This window comes from Myotis lucifugus, unplaced genomic scaffold (genome assembly GCF_000147115.1).
Source record: "Myotis lucifugus unplaced genomic scaffold, Myoluc2.0 scaffold_11, whole genome shotgun sequence".
Taxonomy (NCBI): domain Eukaryota; kingdom Metazoa; phylum Chordata; class Mammalia; order Chiroptera; family Vespertilionidae; genus Myotis; species Myotis lucifugus.
The window spans coordinates 3888112-3906761 of record NW_005871059.1 but is presented as its reverse complement, the minus strand read 5'-3'; the positions used below and the strand labels follow the sequence as shown (position 1 = coordinate 3906761).

Sequence of the window (18650 nt, the reverse complement as noted above, 5' to 3'; positions counted from 1 at the left end):
CCGTTTCTACCATGAGAGACAATGTAACATAAGATCTCACCATAGGAGAAAGCTGGGCTTCTATGTCAACCTTTGACTACTTGAAAAAGCATTTGCATCTGAAAATTGGACTAAAATCTCAACACTCTATTGATAACACATGAATTCCCCCAGAAGCAGTTGCTCTGGATAATCAGGTGACTTGGGTCTGGGTCCTTATAGAAGTTTATGAGCAGAAATAGTTTATTTCTTTAAGCATTCAACAAACCTTTATTGTACTCTTCTTGGATATGTTCAGGTAAATTAGTCAGTTGACAGGTGAAACATTTACCCCTAGGTCAAAGAGCATAAATGAGAGTCAAGAAGCAAACTCAGGGTGCTTGGCCTTTTAGCTCAGTTCATTCAATCATGATTCTACTGAGTTTTTGATGGGTGATTCCATTATATTTTATAGTTAGCCTTATATTTTTTGCAGTTGAGCTACTAAAATGCTTAACTAATTTGAACCCATAGTAATTCACAATAAGAATGGCACAAGTATTATTATTCACTTCTGGTCTCTAGAACTTGGAGTAGGTTGGTTCAATAATAAAGGTTACAGTGAACCAAAAAAGGAATAGGACATTTATTTCTCCCTAGTTCTGAGACCCCTGAATTCAATCTTTATTTGGAATGTCAATACAAATGTGTGGATTCACTACTAACAAATTAAAACCACTTTTAAAAAACAATCATATAATTTGGATTTGATTACTCAGGAATACAATATTAAAAGTGCCTCCATCCTGACTACACTGTATTGAATTTCCTTCATATAGCTTCTGTGGTCTAATTTTTCAATTACATAAACCTTTCAATCTTGTTTAGATTGAAAACTTGAATGAACCACATAGAAATACCCTCACTGTCAATAATAGATGAAACAGTTATTTCTGTGTTATGTTGCAAAAAATTAAGAAATTGGCTATAACCATGAATGACTGTACTCTAATAGTCTTTATATCCTGGAGCTAAGTTCATTTTCCTCCCTTTACAAATAAAATTCCAAGGAAATCTTGTCCTGAAAGTATTTATGTAATTACCTATTTAATTTTGCAGTTGACATTTCAAAAGCTTATATTTCACTTCAAATCCCAGAGTCAGTGACATCATTCATGCATCTAGCAGATGTTTATGTTAGTTGTTACTCTGTGCCAAGCTCTGGATTAAGACAGCAGAGCCTCTGTCCTTCACGGAACCACCTCTACTGAGATGAATGCCATAATAGGTTATTATAAATATATATATGCCATTAAACAGGAGCTGGGGAGGGGTATATTCCATAAGGTGGGTGGGGAAGTCTGGTTCTGGGGATTTAAATTGAAACCTTATGGGAAGATGCGTAGGAAAAGCTTTCAAGTGGTGTTCAAGGCTCCAAAGTGAGAACTAAGTATTGTGAAAGGGAATAAAAAAAGAAATAGGAATTTAGAGAGAAGAAGCAACAGCCATTAGTATGGTGTGGAGGGGGTCAATGGGAAAAAATAAAAAAAACCACACAAATAAACAAAGGGGACATCTGTAATACTTTCAACAGTAAATATAAATTTAAAAAAATAAATGTTGGAACACTAAGGTGGAAACATTTGGAAATGTGAAGATTTCTCAAAGCCTACTCTTGACGAAGAAGCTGAGGACCAGCGAGACTGACATGTTTTGGTCATATAAAGTTAAATTGTAATATGGGTCTCCCATCTCCCCATCTTTTTGGTTAAACACAATTACTTTTATTGTGCTTGACAACTCTGGATGTATTAGACAGAACTGGTTTTTACAACTGAGGGTTTAAATCTTTATCTGCAAATAGTTGGCAAACATTTATTAGGCTTTCTTTATAATCAATATCAATCATTGTGATTTGCATACCTTTTTAAGAATATCACAAGGAGTATTTTGACTCTTCAGCCATCTATTGGCTTTAGTGTCTAGCTTGGAAATCATTAGGTCTTCAGTGGTGCACTAAAAAGGAATTGCTAAGTTTATGCTTAACTCCCATGTAGTCAATTTGGAACCAGATATTGTTCATCTTGTTTAAATATGGGGATTTTTTTTATTGCTTTTTATCATTTCTAATTATAGACCTATTGGCTAACTAGACATCTCAACTATCATTTGCTCACTTTTCTTTCGATGGATGGCAAAGATTGAATATTCAGAGCAATAATTTATATAAACTGCAGATATATTTTATATTTAGCTACCTTTCTACTGCTAATATTTTTATTACTTTGTGGAGAAATAAATTTGGGCTAATATTGTTTACCGCTCTCTTTGATATATTGTTAACCTTTTAATCCATACATAGGAATCTGCGACGTACTTAGCTCTGTGTCTTAATAAAACTCTTTTATTTAGTGATGATTTTACAGGCCAATTAACATTGTCCCAAAGTCATAATCAGTGGGAATGGTAATTTGACACAGAGAGTACAAGTAAGTGTTCCAGATACCTAAATATTGTAATTTAAGAATTTGTATTGCTTTTGGAGAAGCTAAATATACTCTTTCCCTCTGTATTAAAAAAAAAAAAGTTTAGTCTGGTATACATTCACAAAATGAATATACTCATGTACCCAGCACCCAGTCAAGAAATAGAATGTCCCCAACACCCCAGTCTGACTCTTAATATCAACAGTTTTGCTCTTTTTACATTTTTAAATAATGGAATCATAATTTTGTGTTTGTGAGATTCATTCATGTTATTGTTATCTGTATATTTACATATCTTTATAGTATTCCACTGGACAAATATAAACAATTTATATTAGTCCATTCTATAGTTGATGGACATTTAGATTGTTCCCAGCGTTAGGTTCTGACAAAAATGCCACTAAAAACATTCTTATATATGCGTTTTGATGAATATATTGTGTATTTTTGTTTATTATATACTTAAGAGTGGAATTACTACATTACAGGTCTGGTTATGTTGAACTTTAGTAGATCATGACAAATAGTTTTCCAAAGTGATTGTAAAAATTACAGTTTTATCCACTGTGTGGAGAGAGATAATTCTAGTTATTCGCTTCCTTGTCAATGCTTGACATTGTCTTTTTTTTTAAATTATAGCTCTTCTGTGTACACCAATAACTTTTCCAGGAAAATATTGTCCGAGCCTTTGACATACCCTCAGTAACCCTCTGTAACCTCTGTACGTGGATTGAGATGTCTTCTCAGTCTTCTTTCCGTTCATGAAAGCATTGCTCCAACTTGACTGATTAATAAAGCATGCGTTTCAATATTTAGCAAGGAATTCACACTATCTCTATTCCTGGTAAATGCTGCTCAATACTTACCAATAACTTTGCTAAGTGAATGGGTAGCTATGAAGAGCATCAGTAAATATTTTTAATACAAGTGCAGAAAACCAAAATTAGGAAATTAATTGACCTCATAGCTGATAAGCCAGGCTTGGCTGGCCCCAGGGGTCAAGCTTCACATTTCCTATCAAGACTCTGTTTTTCCACTTGGACAGCTTCTCTTCTTAGGCAACTTACCTCTTTCCCTGGAGGGGGAAGAATTTTTCTGATAGTTCCAAACTCCCAGCAGTTAAACAGGAACAGCAACAAGACAACAACGGTAACAAATTTCTTCCTGTATTTCTAGAGCTCTCTAATATAAGTCCTGGAATTCAGTCTTCTTGGCTCTGACTGCCTTCCTTGGCTCAGGGTTGGCACCAGGTCCCCTTGGACCACATGCTCTTAGAGGAGCATTGATTCTTCAAGGAATATTGGGGTGCCATTGCTAGAAGAGAGGACAATGGTTAGTGGAAAGCAAAAGCAACAGAATATTCACTGCAAGTCAGGTGACTTCAAAAGGGCAAGTGGTCTATTCCTCAATGCTATAGGACTTATCCCTGAGATAAGCAAAACGGCTGGAAAATTGTATACATAGACTGTGTCATTTTAGGCCCCGGGGAATTGCTTTTATTGAAATGTGCTAGGGCATATCAGCCTGTATTGAGAGATAGAGAATGAATGGCCCTGCAAAATTTTGTATATTATTGTCTGATAGTACTGAGGACACTGAATAGTCTATTTCAGTGTCCATGTTATAGGATTTCATGGGAGAAAATTCTTCCTGGTCTTTGTATCAAGAAGAGTTGAACTATTTTCAAACACCTTTTATGATTTTATCTTATCAATGCTGCAATTTCTGAAACTGATAATGTTTCCTCTTCGCATTGCCAGAATGATAGAATCAATTGTATGGCATGTTTTAGTCAAATATATTATGCCGCGGTGCAGTTTTCTAGGGCTAGCCTCACTCTGTTATTTTTATCCTGTATTTCCTTTAAGTTATCATTTCACAACTCTTTTTTTTTATTCTGCTGTATGTCCTTTGTAAATATGCTGAAGTATTTTCTGAAACAAAGTTGATAAATAAGTAGAATTTGTGAAAATTTTATTCCGTACATTCAAACTATCACCACAAAATAAGTAAATCTGCTTGGCTTTGGCAAGAAGTTATTAACGGGACTTATTTTGGGTTCCAGTTTTAGTTGAAAGGGTCGTGAAACACTACAAAATCAGAAGACTGGATGAAGGGGGCTTTTGCCTTACTCGGATAAGAACCTTTACCACGCTGAATGAATTCGTGAGACACTACACCAAGACAAGCGATGGCCTGTGTGTCAAGCTGGGGAAACCATGCTTAAAGGTAAAATGCTTTCAAGCTGTGTTCATTTATTTTTGAAGTTAACTTTTCCCCTTAAGGTACTGAATATTTTTCATGTGATTCATCAGTTCAGAAAAAAAAAAAAAAGGTCATTTGGTTACCTAAGGCATGGATAGGTAGACTATGGCCCATGTGCCAATACTGTCTCACACTTACTTTTGTTAGTGAATTTTATGGGAACATAGACATGCTCATTTATTTACAAATTCTCTTTGCTTTTTTACTGTAATAGCAGAGTTTAGTAATTGCAATAGAGACTGTATGAGCCACAAAGCCTAAAATATTTACTATCTTATTCTTTTCAGAAAAAGTTTGCTAACCCTTGACCTAGAGCAATCACTGAAGACAGAAAATATTCATCCTTTGCACTAAGAAATTAATATGGTATCCTGCCATTGGAGCACTTAATGATATGGCTGGAAAGAAAAAAAGTGCCAGAATATAATTCCTACTTAGATCTGCATTCAGGAATATTAATATGAAATTAGTAGGTTAATTATCTGGATGAGTTGTCTACATATAGATATCATTAAACTAATTGTTCTAACAGTTTGATTGTTTGACCTAAGCTGTTTCGTGGGAGGAGATAACACTTATAGACTTGTCTACATCCATCATCATTTAGTTGTTGGCTTGTTTTACCTAAATGTATTTAAAGTTATGCAGTGGTCATGTGCTGTGGTGGGGCAAGCCCTCAGCTTCTCCTCAGAGCCCAGGTCTCACGTACTGTCAGTGGGGTAGCCAGCACTGTGGTTTATACCTGGATGACTGATGAAAGCATGGTGACACCTGATCAGAATTTTATGGATAGTAGAAGCTGAAGAATTTTATATAGTATGTATAGAATACGTTGAGTTAAATTCTTCCAAGTTAATATGCAATTTTGGTGTATGTACATCTTAGATAGTATAGGAATGACCCCACAATAGTATCTAAGCATTTGCTAAGAAAAGCTTCCAAAGATACAGCTTATATCCAAAACATACAAAGATATAGCTTATAAAATACTCAATATATAGCTTATACCCAAAGATATAGCTTACAAAATACTCAGTTTGACCAATATTGTTAAATCCAGTGGGGAAAAGGGTTTACGGAGAAGCACCGGGTGGTAGAAGGTAAACTAGACTATGGATTCTAGGAGAGCAGTGCCTGGCCTTTTTGGTTACAGAATGGAACCTAGCTGAAATATTTATTTATTAAGTGGACAAGTAAATGGATGAATGAACAAATAAATGAATTTCAAAAAAGGTGAAAATTTTAATTATGCAAAAATATGTGATACATGTAGTAAATGCTATGGGCCAAAGAGTTTGGGAAGTAATTGTGAATGAGGTGGAAACTTCAATTTGGCCTTAAAATTTAGCTAGGCAAAGGGGCAGAGGGAAATCATTCCAGACCCATGTGAGGGAGGAATTGGGGGTGGGGTGGGACAGATGGACAGCAGGTGCCTGAGTTAGCACACAGCTTGAAGAAGTAATTACTAGTATATAGATTCTTCCACAACTGCTTTTTATTTTAAAGCAATTAGAATACAATTTATAATATTTTGTGTTTTTTTATTAAAATGGTCTTTTTAAAAAAGGACATGGACTATTACTTTCATTCAAAAAATTGTTAAATCTTTTTTTCTTACAAATATTCTTATTATTCCATGATACAGATACAAGTGCCAGCTCCTTTTGATTTGTCATATAAAACTGTGGACCAGTGGGAGATAGACCGCAAGTCTGTGCAACTTCTGAAGCGATTAGGATCCGGTCAGTTTGGCGAAGTGTGGGAAGGCCTCTGGAACAATACTACTCCAGTAGCAGTAAAAACGTTAAAACCAGGTAAGAAAATGAGAACGTCAAAGCTTCAATGGCATATGTTGATTTTTATAAGTTCAACTTGCCGCTGTCCAAGAGGTCACAGGGCGGCCCATGCAGACATCAAGCAAGTGTTGTAATCACTCTCTGGTCCAGGTGACTGTAACCCAGGGCCAAGGCTTAGACTGTAGGGCAAGACCATGCTCCCTGGATCAGCTAAGTCTTAATATGTCCCCCATGTAAGATTTCAATAGGCATCTTTTGTCTAGGGTTAGGGACCAACCCTCCAGTGTTCCTCCTCCCCTTTTCTCCTAGGTGTAGTTAAAAATGCTCATTTATGGAACATACTTACATCAGTGGAAACTTGGAGTTATTTCAGGGAATGATTATTTTCTTTTACACTTGTTGCGTATGGTCAAAAGACAAAATGGTCCATCTAAAGAGCTCGTATTTGAAAATGTAGGAACTATTTTTTCCTCTATCTTCTTTTTCCCTGTAGTGAAAATTGAAAGTATACTAAAATCAGTATTTATCCAGCCAGACATTATGTTCTTTATTTTAAAAATGAGGTAGGAGAATTGAGACAGATTAAATAACTTTCCTAAGACTTAATTGTCATACAATATTAAGGACATTTTTTCATTTCTTTCTCTTAATTGATTAAGGTATTACATATGTGTCCTTATTGCCCCCTTGCCCCCCCCTCATGCCCTCACCCCGTTGTTGTCTGTGTCCATTGGTTAGGCTTATATGCATGCATACAAGTCCTTTGGTTGATCTCTCCCCCTTCCCCCACCCTCCCCTGCCTTCCCTCTGAGGTTTGACGGTCTGATCATTGCTTCTCTGTCTCTGGATCTGTTTTTGTTCATTAGTTTATGTTGTTCATTATATTCCATAAATGAGTGAGATCATGTGATATTTATCTTTCTCTGACTGACTTATTTCACTTAGCATAATGCTCTCCAGTTCCATCCATGCTGTTGCAAATGGTAAGAATTTCTTCTTTTTTGCTACAGCATAGTATTCCATTGTGTAGATGTATCACAGTTTTTTAATTCACTCATCTGCTGATGGGCACTTCGGCTGTTTCCAAATCTTAGCTATGGTAAATTGTGCTGCTATGAACATAGGGGTACATATATCCTTTCTGATTGGTGTTTCTAGTTTCTTGGGATATATTCCTAGAAGTGGGATCACTGGGTCAAATGGAAGTTCCATTTTTTGTTTTATGAGGAAACTCCATACTGTGGCTGCACCAGTCTGCATTCTCACCAGGAACACCCCGAGGGTTTCGTTTTTATTGAGGAAATTTTTAAATCACTCCAAGCCTCAGTGTTATCATTTGCAAAATAGAGTTAATAGAGTTAAGGTCAACCTAGCAGGGTTGCTATGAAGATTAAATTAAGTCATTAGTGGCAATGCTTTACATATTGTCTGATTTATAGTACACAACCAATCAAAACTATAATAATAATAAAACTATAATAATAACAGTCAGTAAAAGGCAGCTAGAATTTGAACTCACATCTACTCCTATTGCATCACACCCCAAGGAAGTGACATTCTATGAAAGTGAAATGTTGCTGTAGTAGCCGCATATCTACTTCTAATAACGGGAAAGAATAGTAACCAAAAGCTAGAATATAATTCTCTGTGGGACCTCCATTATATACCTAGTCCAGAATTCTTAGAAGTTCAGAAAGCCACCAGGTGGCAGCACTTGAGCACCTGGATGCTGCTGGCTAGCAGTCTTGTAAGCACTATTGTTCCAAACTGACCAAGGATTGGATTTAAAAGTTTTGAGGTGAACATCTCAAATACTGCACAAACTGCTACACCGTAAGATAATTTGCAGCTTCAGCATTAGATCATGTTATATTCCTTTTGCTGACATCAAACCAGGTTTTTGGTGTTTGCTGTGATCAAATGCAAGATCCACACAAAAATCAATGTGGAACAGGATATGTAGGTAGCAGTGTTTTATCTGCTTCCAAGAACTGAGAAATTGTGCACTGCCCAGTAGTTGCATGCATTCCTTTAGTAATTAATTGTAGTTAAGAATACAATTTTAAAAATTAATTTTGTTAGGATACAAGTACATCTTAAGTTGTTTGCATGTAACCGAGTAATTAATAGGACTGTTAGGTATTCATTTTGGCTTAGGAGCATTGTGAAAAATGTACTGAGACAGCGAGTGTGCCACGAACTGAGTAAGTGTGAGACCCTCTGTTATAATAGTTAAGAGCATAAAGTTTGGTGTAGGACATACCTGAGTCCTAACGTGACTCTGCCCTGTATGAGTTTGGACAATTTATTCAACTTTTTGAACCTCCTCATCCGAAGTGGAAATTATGTCAGTTCCTACTTCATAGGATTTTATAAGGATAAATTGAGTAAATTTACATCAAATATCTGCAGTGAATTCTTAATAAATGTTAGCTTCAAGGTCCACTGGTATACAAATTCGCCAGTGCAGAAGCCCAGCCTTGCCACTTACCCCTGCCAACAGAGAACAATGCAGAAGCACTTTTAAGTGGCCAGATGCCATGCCAGTACTCCAGGTGAGGGAGGGAGACCTGTTCCAGTACCTGAGATTTTTCACAGTCACTGTGTGTTGATGATTTTGAATCCTAATTTTGTTGATAATTGACAGTAAACTTTAATGTCCAATCTAATGCTTTTCCAAAAAGAAGCAGCTAGCTATCCATCTGAACATTGCTCTTCAAAGAAGACCTCCTCAAAAAAGAACAAAAAAAAATCAGATTTCTTATATCAAAAAATGTGCCGCAATACTTTTCTCTCCAACAGGAATAATTATTATTGATTTACAGTCTAATAGCAGCAAACAGCTTCGGTGATTGGTTAAATGTCTTCACTTCACTGGGGCCATTAATCAATCTCAGCAGCTATTTATTGCTTAGCAGACTACTATGCAATAAAGACGAGCCTGAAATCAACTCCCACAGTAGCTTTGACAGGCAGAAATTAATATTTAATGTTGCATTACAAGCGGAGTTGAGATCGGGTCTCCTTTGCTGTGCAGCTGGTCAGCTATAACCAGTGCAGCCAGCCCTCACCTGCAGCGGCTCCTGACATACAGTGGTTTCAGCTATTGTGGACAGTCTGATTTGGCACTGATGTGGGTGTCTTGTATTCCATGAATCTGATGCCCAACCAAAGCATCCGCATAGAAACACATTGTATATCTAAGTTGTCTGAATGATGATCATAATTTCTGCTATCACTGGGAACTCCATAAATCAGATTCATTTTTGGGGGGTGGGAAGTATCCCACTATATCTGTATCTGATCATAGGCCAATCTAGTTGTAACAACCAAGAACAAAGTCCTTTATTATGGTTTGAGTGTCTCTTTTATATTCAGCTTCATTTTGCCACTATGATTCAAGATTTTAATAGTACTTGATTATATAGGGCAAGCAAATGGTGTGGATGGAACTGAGGAAGCTCAGCAAAATGTGATGGAAAAGAGAATAGGCCATTTCCCCTATCTTCCTTCTTAAAGTCCTTACCCTTTCCCCTCCTCAGCCTGTGAAAAATACATACAGTTGATTTGGTTAGTTTACCCCAGTGTATGCTATTTCTAATCATACAAATAATGGTCAAGAGTCATTAAATACATACTAGTATGTGTCAGGCATTGTTATTATCCTGATAATCATTTTATGATGTCAGTGAGATGATTAGCCACATTTTACAGATGGAGAAACTGAAGTTCAGAGATGTTTGGTAACTTACTAAAGATCACACAGTGAGCCAGGATTTGTTCAGAATTGAGTTTAATTGAGCCTGGGTTCTGAACTTCTGGACTTTCAAAGGGCATATCAATGGATAGATGGCCTAAATGCTTCATGTGAAATGATCTGCAGGTCACATGTAACTCTTCTTAACTTCACATTAGTAAACAGGTCAGAGTATTTATTACCTTAGAATGTCAGAGCTTATCTCCAGGCCTCAGTTCAAATATCAGTTGTGAAATCTTCAACATGAGACGATGATGAGTGAAACAGTCTCTTTGAGCATCAGTGGAAATATTTGCACTATCCATAGTGAATACTGAGGTGTGAAATTATAGTATTTATTCACTTACAGTAATCCCTCTGAAACATCATATCCCACAAGAAGTTAAAGATTTAAAAGTTACTGATGAAATGTAAACTCCAGGTATCCTCTTCCTCTCAGATTTTATTTGATGGTAGCTACTTGGTACTTTGCATGGTGAGTCAAAGTTGAGCCATTTAAATGCAATTAATTGTAGATGAGTCTTCAGAATAGGCCCCAATACTGTATCCCTTATCATATGATCATGATATTAAGACTCTAACTGTGGAAATATTAATATAGAAGAAAATGTTGAATATCAGTTTCAACTTAGACACAAATGACTGATGGAAGAAATACTAAATTTTGGGAGTGGCCTTTGAATATTTTCTACTTGGTCTATACCAGGGGTCCTCAAACTATGGCCCGCGGGCCACATGCAAATACAACAATTGTATTTGTTCCAGTTTTGTTTTTTTTTACTTCAAAATAAGATATGTGCAGTGTGCATAGGAATTTGTTCATAGTTTTTGTTTTAACTATAGTCCGGCCCTCCAACGGTCTGAGGGACAGTGAACTGGCCCCCTGTTTAAAAAGTTTGAGGACCCCTGGTCTATACCATATGCTCCTACAGAAATAAAGACATAAATACAGGCAAATGTCATTGCTTTAGGATTGTTAACCACCTGTTCCTATAATGGGTACCAAGGACAGGGAAGCTATCAGTCTTCCCCGGATCCTGGGCCCAAAATACTCAGTGTTCTCCAGTATTCATGTTAACAGAATGTCTTCTCTTTGTGTTCTGAAGATGCCTGCCTTGTTTTATCTATCAGACTGTCAGTCTCTCCTTTTTTCTTTATTTTTCACATGGACCTGAATCAACCTTTCTTCAGCTACAGGTCATAACACATAAACTGCACACCCTGATGCACCAATACATCCAGTATTAGGTTGCTTTGGCTGAACTGATTCTCTTCTTTGATAAATCTGAAGATTTGTGACACCAATGCTCTTACTTTACTGAAAGGCAGGAAGCAATCTTGGTGATTCCCACCAGGCTGCTGGGAGGATAGGGAAGCTTCAATAACTTAAAGTGATTTCTCCCTCTTCTTGTTTCAGGTTCAATGGATCCAAATGACTTCCTGAGGGAGGCTCAGATAATGAAGAACCTAAGACATCCAAAGCTTATCCAGCTTTATGCTGTTTGCACTTTAGAAGATCCAATTTATATTATTACAGAGTTGATGAGACATGGAAGTCTGCTAGAATATCTCCGAAGTAAGCTAAAGACTTAATAAAAGGAAAAAAGAGCGTAATTTTGTTTAGCAAGTCCTATAAATGTCAATTTAGCAAGCTTTCTATAACCCAAAGGATATTTACTATGTGTATATCGGTGAGAATGAATGTCTTCACATTGAATTGCCCAACTATTCTTTAATAGAATATATACTGTGTACTCAAAGGAAGGAAAATATTTATGTAGTGGGAGAACAAAGTGTTCACAATAGACACATCGAAGTACTTAAATGTAATGTGGAAAATTGAAGAATAGATGTTTTGCGTCATCCTTTCTTTCCTATAATAACTAATTGAACATTATCAGTCATGGACCAAGATTTTTCTATGGCTCAGAATTAGGGGATATAAAATATTTTCAGAGAAAGAGAGGTAGAAGTAGCCTCATTTTTTTTCTTTGCCAGTGTTTGATTAAGTTGTAGTTGTTTGTGTTTAAAATACTTTCACTGTTAGGCAATATTATAATTTTTGTACTAAAAAGCAGAAATATGCTATTGCTTTATTTTTACATCTGCTTCCTATAGTCAGAGAAGACTTAAGGGCATTGTAAAGCTTGGATGTTTATTAATGAAAACTTTCATAAGCAACAATATAGTAAGCCTTAAAATGAGATGTTCAAAGTAGTTGAGATCAAGAACTGAGAGAATACTGTTGACTTTTGAACAATGTGTGGTTATGGTGCTGACCCCCCACACAATTGAAAATTCGTGTATAACTTTTGACCCCCTCGAAGTTAATTATTATAATTATCCCTCAGTAGCCATAGAAGCTTGGTTTTAGGACCCCATGCAGACATAAGGATTCATGGATGCTTAAGTCCCCCATATAAAATGGCATAGATCAATGCATCCAGTTGGCCCTCTGCATCTGTGGGCTCCCAACTGCAGATCAAAAACAGTACAGGTATTTACTGGGAAACAACAACAAAAACCCAGGGACCTGTGCAGTTTAAACCCATGTTGTTCCAGGGTCAACTGTAATTCATACTTAAAAAAAGAATTTTCTATACTTTTCAAAATGTTAGAGTGGGATTGACATAATGTATAAAGAGGTAAAGGGAGATGAGAATGATATGATGAAGATAACAGAAAGATACAAGTATTCTCTTATTTCAGGTGAAGCTAGTAATATTAAGTTGCAAAACTAGATTAGAAGAACCAAGAACATAAGGCCTGTTAAATGCTATTACAAGCAAAAACATGCTAGCTCCCTTGGATAAATATATAAAATTTAACAGCATCAGAATATGTTGTGCACTATAGAAAGACTAAGTTTAACCAATGAACCTTTTTCCTTATTCCCAGGGACAAACATACGGGAGCCATTTTGGTTCATCGTTAACAAAAATACTTTGTCAAGGTCACTTACAACATTCACAGTGTTAAGTCTAACAGTCAATTTCTAATCCTCAGACTAATTATCAGTACTTTCTTTGGTGGACACTATCTCCTCTGGAAGCACTTCCTTCAGGACACTTCACTCAATGGCTTTTCCTCCTATGCTTCTTGCTGGTTCTTCTCAATTTATATGATCTCTCTCATGTCTTCTCAAAATCTTAGAACTTTTCACAACTCTTTTGCCATATCCCTTGCTAATCCCAGCCAGTTGCATTATTTAGTAACATTTATGTATGAAAAATTCCCCAATATATATCTCTTCATTACTTCAGAATCATATATCCAACTGCCTTCTTAACTTCTCTACCTAACTGCAGTGTCAGTCTAAATAATGTAGGTATGATGCAGTAAGGAGCACCCTTCAAGTCCCACAGACTTAACAAGTGTTTCTTTTGTCTATGATACATGTACAAAATAGACTGACTGGTGCCTCAGCTCTTTTGATCACCTTGCCAGGGGCAGGGGATAGGACTAATCTTATTCTGGCTCTTAAAGTTTTTGACCCTGAGTGACAGAGGTGACTTTTCGTGTCCTCTTCACTTGGCCTAATCAAGTCAAATAGAGTAGGGGAGTGTGATTATCTAAGGTGTTTGAATGGAGACAAAAATAAATGTATGTGAACAGCCCTACTACCTATGTCTATTAGACATTTTTAAACATGTCCCAAACTGATCTTGTTTATTCCCAGTAATCTGCTACTCTTGTGGTTTTCTTTCTTTGACAATGTCAACAATTGGACCTAATATCTTGGACTCATTTCTACTTCTTCTCACATCCCATGTCTAACCAACCAGCAAATTCTATTGTCTTGCTTTCCAAATATGTCCAGAATATTACTACTTCTCAATATTCCCACTCTGGTCCAAGCCGTCATCAATTCTCTCCTGGGTTCTGCAGTAGCTTCTTAACTGGACTCCCTCTTTTGGTTCTTGAACCCTTCATCTCTTCTCATTATAGTAGCTGGAGAAATCCTGTTAAAATGTAAGTCAGATCATGTTCCTCCTCAGCTCAAAATTTTCAGTGACTCCTATTGGTTCTACTCTCTATAACCCATAACGTACTGAGTGACCTGGTTCTCCATTACCTCTCTGCCCACATCTCCCACAACTTGCCCCTTGTTCACTCTGTGTCAGCTACACTGCCCTCTTTGCTAATCTCCCAATCTTCCAGATGTGCTTTGTTTCAGGTGCTTCACACTTGCTGCTTTTTAGATCTGAAATTGTTTCCCATTACCTATCCACATAGTCCACTTCCTTCCTTTCTGAAAATCTTCCTGAAAGATCTTCAGACATCCCCATTATGGTGAGTCCTTCACCGATCACCCTGTACATTCTAAAATTTAATCTCCCTCTATTGACTCTTTATATTCCTCTTTTCTGCTTTTTGTTTTTTTCATTTAGCTGTTAACTATACTACATGACATTTATGTAGCTTATTTTTAGTATCTTCTAAAGTATAATTCCATGGGAGCAGAGACTTTTGTTTTAGTGCTAGAACAACTATAAATGGTGTGCACTACTTAATGTACAGACTGACTGAATGGATAAATTCATGGATAGATTAAGTTGGGGCTATTCTGAACCTAATAAGATTGACTTGGGGTCAAGCTTGTTTTGAGGCTCTTAGTATCAGCTTGAAAAGACCCACTTATTACCCTGCAGACTCCCTTGGCATTGAGAATTTCTGTGGCTTGTTAATGTGTCTTACTCGGGGCTAAGCATGAGCCCTGTTGGCACATGAGGTCAAGTTTACCAAGGCTGCCATTCACCAGGCTAGTTAACAGTAAGGAGGAGTAGTGAAGATATGCTTATTGTAGACAATCCCTTCCCAATCAAGAGGACTTAAATTCGACATGTGATCTTATAATGAAATTTCTACTCTTAAATAGCCTATAATGATAAATATTAAGATGAGAGACTCCTGAGTGCAGGAACATAATTGAAAATATTTTCTTGCTACAGATGCAAATTGTCACATGTCTGTGAACCTTTATATCAGTTTTGACATCTGGCCATTTTATTTGAAGTGTGTTCTGAGGTTGAGTTAGGCAGTTCTAGGCCACTACACTTTTTCAGGGTAGGAAATTTGTTATTACTCAATTTCCTTCTCTATTGTGCCTGTCAGTGAAAACCTTTTTATGTCCACTGTAATAGGATTAGATGTTGTATTTGATAGTTGAAATAACATACGCATTTTTCTATAGAGCCATCTTTATAATCCCTAAGCTTAGCTGAATATTTTTTGCAATAAATTTCTCCAAAATGGGAGAGGCTTGTCAAAAGACTTCAGCATTGAGGATAATTGATGCAGGTATTTCTTACTGAAATTTTGAAGAGGATAACTATCTGCATTATTTTCTAGTTTAGTTGGGCTTGTTTTCTTTCCAATAAATACTTATAGATCTGACATAGGTTAGGTTGTTTTCTTAAAAAAATAAATCAAATCTTAGCACGTTGCTCATCATTTCATTGACAGTTCACTTAAGTGGACTGAAGGAGACAGGAATGTTTTCACTGAGATATCCTTTAACTGAATACAACTATATAACTTGTTGCTGTTTGTGTGAATGGAAGTTTCTCTGGAGTCCCTGACTTTAGGGTGCTCAAGAGGGATGTCACCATGTCCTCAGCTCCCATCCAGCCCTCAACCCCTTATACTCCATCTCCAGTGAAACAGCTTTTCCTGCCACCAAAGTCACCAATGACTCCCCTAGTTATTATATTTAGTCCCTATCTTGCTGGACTTATTTGTAGACTTTGACAATGGTGGTGACTCTTTTTCGCACTCTAAATGTTGCTGTTTCTCATGTTGCTTTCAAGCAATTTTTTTTATTTTTAATGTTTCACTTTTAATGTTTAACTCTCACTCATGAACTGTGACTGTTAAATCATTATCTCTAGCTGCCTGCTTTCCCCAGAACTCTAAACTGATCTGCTTGTTTTCTTTTAGGCGTTTAAATTTGGATAATCCACATGCACCTCTAGCTTTGCAAATGCTAAACTCTTTAATTCTGATTAGGCAGCAGCAATGATAACAAGAATAGGTGGGGTTTACTGAGTTCTTTCTAGGTGCCAGGCATGGTTTTAAGTGCTTTACATGTCTTAACTCATTTTAATTCTCATTTTAACAACAGTTATCGCTATGTAGATGAGAGATGAGGCATAGGAGTGTGATGCAGCTTACCCATGGGCAGGACAGAAATGTGAGGTAGAGCCCTCATCCAAATTCTGGCACTCTGGCTTCACACCAGTCTTTTAAACCCCTGCACTATAGTTGCCTCTCAAGTCAGGAGCTGTGCCTAAGACTCTGGACCATGAATCCCACACATTTTTCACAATATTTGGCTTATTCAGTCGGGGATAATGATGGTTTAGATTTATACGACAGTTTGTAAATTATTCAGAAAGCTGAACACATCTACTAAGAGTGTGGCAGCAAAATACTACCCAGGTATGGCTGGTCCCATTTCACAAAGTCATCACAAAATAACACCAACCTCTATTAGTGAGCTAGTTCTTGAGTACAATGTGATGGAAGGATGAGAGCTTTTCATCAGCCTAGCCATTCAAATTAGCATCGTTTTACAAGTTCAAAGACTAAAACAAACTATGCAATATTTGAAAGACATCCTGAGGTGACCAAGTAACAATTTCCATGAGGAGATGAGACAGTGATGTGAGGTATGGAAAATGGCAAAACTTGGACTCTTTCAGATCTTTATAGCTGCTTGGATCATGTGATATTATTGTTTCTTTCTCTGTGTAACACTCATTCAGGGAAGAGCAGACTGCAGCCTTGGATTGCGTTTGGATTCTGAAAATTATTGCCTTATTAACCCGTTACAGGAAACAAAAACTTTTATGTGATTATATATATTTTTGCTCAACAGATCAGTGCTATGGTACTTAATCCCATGGAGAGCTCATTTCATCAAGATTCTCAGAATTTACTTCAATAGTTTAAATGTTTCCCAAAATAAATCTTTTCTTTTATTGCCTAGATGATGGTGGATCAAAAATCAATCTGACTCAACAGGTCGACATGGCAACACAAGTTGCCTCTGGAATGGCCTATCTGGAGTCCCAGAACTACATCCATAGAGACCTGGCTGCCAGAAATGTCCTTGTGGGTGAACATAATATCTACAAAGTGGCAGATTTTGGACTTGCAAGAGTTTTTAAGGTGAATTTGCTTTTGTGTTAATTAGTTTTTTTGTAATGGGTCAAAATCCTAACAGACCAGTAGACTAATAGATTTACTGTTATTCTTTTTTAAAAAAATACTCACCTGAGGAGTGAGGATATTTTTTCCATTGATTTTTAGAGAGAGTGGAAGGGAGGTGGTACGAGAGAGAGAGAGAGAGAGAGGAGAGAGAGAGAGAGAGAGAGAGAGAGAGAGAGAGAGAGAGAGAGAGAGAGAAGCATTAATTGGTTGGTTCCCGCTCATGCTGAACCTGGGTCAGGGATTGAACCTGCAACCGAGGACTGGAAATCGACCTTTCAACCCTTCGGTCTGTGGGCTGATGCTCTAACCACTGAGCAACCAGCCAGGGATGTTATTCTTTAAGACAATGTTTCTCCAAGTTTCTCTGTGGTCCATAGAACACTTTAATAGCCTAGGGCAGTGATGGCGAACCTATGACACGCGTGTCAGAGGTGACACGCGAACTCATTTTTTCGGTTGATTTTTCTTTGTTAAATGGCATTTAAACATATAAAATAAATATCAAAAATATAAATCTTTGTTTTATTATGGTTGCAAATATCAAAAAATTTTTATATGTGATATGGCACCAGAGTTAAGTTAGGGTTTTTCAAAATGCTGACATGCCGAGCTCAAAAGGTTCACCATCACTGGCCTAGGGCCTTACAGACAAACTACCTCCTGTTTATAATTCTTCACCAAGGAGAAAGAAATAGAGGAAATAATGATTAACCAGATGGGAGAGTATATAATTAAGTTTGTAGTTGAATTAATGATGTATTTTTCAGTACTGGTAGCCTTTTTCTGCCTCTATTTCCCTTATTAAGAGCAGCACACTTGGTACAGTTACCTGACCTACTTTTGCTCACTTTATGCCAGAGTAATATTCACGCTGCCAGCAATCATGGGCTTTTTAATTCCTGGTCCAAAAGACATTGATATAGACTATATACTATTCAGTGTTGTTTTTCTTCTCCTCCTTCTCCTTCTCCTTCTCCTTCTCCTTCTCCTTCTCCTTCTCCTTCTCCTTCTCCTTCTCCTTCTCCTTCTCCTTCTCCTCCTCCTCCTCCTCCTCCTCCACCTATTGCTGCACCTCCGGGTTGGGGGTTCGCGGGGCTTCTCGTGATGGATCGCCTCCGCAGGGGAGGCGGTGGGGGGGGGTCTGATTGTGACGGTGTGGGGGTGCTGGAGTGT

General features: G+C 37.2%; 1 protein-coding gene across 1 annotated transcript in view; it reads left to right on the top strand.

Moving 5' to 3' along the window:
- The window catches only part of FRK (fyn related Src family tyrosine kinase), an 85837-nt gene that overhangs the window by 65480 nt on the left and 1707 nt on the right, over window positions 1–18650 (top strand). The window contains exons 3-6 of the mRNA XM_006084377.3: window positions 4510–4673; window positions 6355–6523; window positions 11680–11838; window positions 17254–17435. Coding sequence (XP_006084439.2) covers window positions 4510–4673; window positions 6355–6523; window positions 11680–11838; window positions 17254–17435 — 674 coding nt within the window. The remainder of the gene's footprint in view (window positions 1–4509; window positions 4674–6354; window positions 6524–11679; window positions 11839–17253; window positions 17436–18650) is intronic.